The sequence below is a fragment of the Mus pahari genome, chromosome 10, assembly GCF_900095145.1.
Source record: "Mus pahari chromosome 10, PAHARI_EIJ_v1.1, whole genome shotgun sequence".
In the NCBI taxonomy this organism is placed as follows: Eukaryota; Metazoa; Chordata; class Mammalia; order Rodentia; family Muridae; genus Mus; species Mus pahari.
Genome location: NC_034599.1, coordinates 114,115,038 through 114,118,191, shown reverse-complemented (window position 1 = coordinate 114,118,191; position 3,154 = coordinate 114,115,038). Strand labels below are relative to the sequence as shown.

Sequence of the window (3,154 nt, the reverse complement as noted above, 5' to 3'; positions counted from 1 at the left end):
TGAACAGTGATGCGGAAGTGTAAGCCAAATAAACCCTTTCCTCCTTAACTTGCTTTTGGTCATGATGTTTCATCGCAACAATAGTGACCCTAAGACACGGGGCTACATAACAAGATGCCCTGTTTTTTTGTTTTTTGTTTTTTGTTTTTTAAAAAAAAAAGGTGGGAGAGAGACTGGAGACTGACTGACTGCTCTTCCAGAGAACCTGTGTTTGGTCCCCAGCACCCACATAGTGGCTCACCGTGGTCTGTAACCCCAGTTAGAGGGAATACGATACCCTCATCAGACCTCACTGGACACCAGGCACACCTATGGTGCACAGACATAAATGCAGGCAATATACCCATACACATAAACTAAAAACAAACTCATCTTGTTCTCTTACTTACAAAGTACAGCGACCCTCTGCTGTTGTGGTGGAGCTGAGTTTGTGGCGTTGTTTAGGAGTCCTAGGTTGACTCCTGGAGCTGTTGGCTTGCATCTGTCACCCTCTTTTCTGTTTGCTTCCCAGGAGCTAGACATGCTGTTTTACCGTATATGAGCAGTTGATCCCAGACATGGAAAACTTCGTCTTGTATGAGGAGATTGGCAGAGGAAGCAGGACTGTCGTATATAAGGGGCGCCGGAAAGGAACCATCAATTTTGTAGCCATCCTTTGTACTGAGAAGTGCAAGCGGCCTGAAATCACCAACTGGGTAAGTCCTGGGGAGGGGGTTCTACCCTCCTGGAGGCTGCAGGATGCCAGGCGATGGTGAACGTAACCCCGAGAGTCTGGGTGCAGAGAGAAGGACAGACAGGTCAAGGCCAGCCTGGGCTGCCTAGGGTAGTGTAGAGTGCTTGCCTACTGTGTGCAAGGCCCAGCATTTCGTCCCCAGTACTCAAATAAATAGGTAACAAGATAACAGAAGCCTTTAGGCACTCCGTACCTGCAGTCAGTGTTTTCACCCTGGAACGAGGGCCCCATCTCTTGTCTGTTGCTGTCAGCCTCGAGTAATGAGCTAGCCTAGGCGGTGGTCAGCTCTGTGGCCTTGGTGCAAGGGGATCTACGATAGACATTGGTTTTAAGAGTTGGTGTATGGCCGGGTGGTGGTGGTACATGCCTTTAATCCCAGCACTTGGGAGGCAGAGGCAGGCGGATTTCTGAGTTTGAGGCCAGCCTGGTCTACAAAGTGAGTTCCAGGATAGCCAGGGCTACACAGAGAAACCCTGTCTTGAAAAAACAAAACAAAACAAAACAAAAAGAGTTGGTGTATGAGGGTTGTCAAGTTGGCTTGGTGGGGAAGCACCTGCCACCATGGCTGACGAACCTGAGTTCCATCCCTGGAACCTCGCAGCTCGGAAAAGCTGTTCCCTGACCTCCCCACACATGGTCCAGCGTGCAGCCCCCATGCACAGGCAGTGATTTCTGCAGAGACCAGAGAACAACTTCTGGGTTGTCACTCCTGGGGACTGAGCTCATCATCAGGCTTGTCGGTGAGCGTGTCTCCCCACTGAGCTAACTTGCTGGCCCAGTATATATCATGCTCTAGGACCACATTTACACTTTGTTCTGCAGGGAGTCATCCACTCTCACTGCCCACAGATTGTCCTGAGTTAACTGTGAGCCTGGAGGCTGAGAAGGAGCTGCCAGCTGTGGTGTGGTTGGGGGGACGATGACAGAAGATATCACCTGACCAACAGGACAAGCCAGGGCTTGGAAACGCTTGCTGTGGCTTCCCAGGTTGCCGGCTGTGTGAATCCAGCACAGATTACACTCTCAGCACCTGGGTCCAGCGTGGCAGAGTGGGCTGCTCACACTCCCAGCACTCTGACTGTCAGTGATGTAGGTTAGCTTTGCTCAATGGTGTCCACTCAGCTAACACGGGCCGTATTCCAGATGCTTGCCTGCAGCTTACAGGCCCTTTCCCTCGTGGCCTGCAGACATTCTCTCTGCACAGTACAGACTAGCCTTGTGGGTTTTGAGTGTTGTGTAAGCAGAGCCTGGATCCCTCTGTGAAGTAGTGCTCGTGTTTCGGACACTAATAGGACACAGATTGGAGGAGGAGCAGTGGATTTGTTGGGTGTCCAGCTAGATGGATGATGATGCCAGTTACTGAGAGGGGAGATAGCCCAGAGATGGGCAGACCTGATTTTGGTTTCAGGGAGCCCGTTGTCCATCCAGTGGACTTTCAGGAAAGTGTTGGGTGTCTGAGTCTGGTTGAGAATTTCATCCAGGACAGAAATGTAAATTGGGAGCACTGTTGTACTTATCAATGTTATGTCGCAATGAGGGACAGTGCAAGAGGCCTGGCTTTCTCCATTATAGCATGTAGAATGTATAGAGGGATGGAGCCAGCAGGAGAGAGCAGAAGCCAGCACCCAGGAGCAGACTGGAGAGAGGGAGTGGGCGAGCCACACTGACAGTGGCTTCTCCACCCCTCTGAGACCGGTGAGGCAGGCACTGGGCCACCGGCTGTACCTGTGAGTCCTTTGCTGGTGTTCTAGGCTCCACTTTGCTGCTGTTAACACATTTGCTGAGAGGAGACTCTTTGCACACTTATACAACTGAGGGGGACAGGCCCAGGGCACTCACAGTGAACCTAGCTCTAGGCAGAAGCAGCAACCTAGAGCTGACAGCTGTGACAGGGGAGGGGTGGATGGGGAGGGTTTGTCCGAGAAAGAAAGATACAGGGCAAAGAGAGAGGTCAGCTGTACTGTGGGGCCGAAGAGAGAGGTCACGTGCTGTGCAGTGAGGAGAGAGAGGTCACATGCTGTGCAGTGAGGAGAGAGAGGTCAGCTGTGCTGTGCAGTGAGGAGAGAGAGAGAGGTTAACTGTGCTGTGCAGTGAGGAGAGAGAGAGGTCAACCGTGTTGTGCAGTGAGGAGAGAGAGGTCAACCGTGTTGTGCAGTGAGGAGAGAGAGGTCAGCAGTGCTGTGCAGTGAGGAGAGAGAGGTCAGCCGTGCTGTGCAGTGAGGAGAGAGAGGTCAGCAGTGCTGTGCAGTGAGGAGAGAGAGGTCAACTGTGTTGTGCAGTGAGGAGAGAGAGGTCAGTCGTGCTGTGCAGTGAGAAGAGAGAGGTCAGCCGTGCTGTGCAGTGAGGAGAGAGAGGTCAGTCGTGCTGTGCAGTGAGGAGAGAGAGGTCAACTGTGTTGTGCAGTGAGGAGAGAGAGGTCAG

General features: G+C 52.3%; 1 protein-coding gene across 1 annotated transcript in view; it reads left to right on the top strand.

Annotated features, from left to right (window-relative positions):
* Positions 1 to 547: 547 nt before the first annotated feature.
* Ulk4 (unc-51 like kinase 4) overlaps positions 548 to 3,154 on the top strand; it is a 283,012-nt gene continuing 280,405 nt past the window's right edge. Inside the window, exon 1 of the mRNA XM_021207848.2 lies at positions 548 to 695. Coding sequence (XP_021063507.1) covers positions 558 to 695 — 138 coding nt within the window. The 5' untranslated portion in view covers positions 548 to 557. The remainder of the gene's footprint in view (positions 696 to 3,154) is intronic.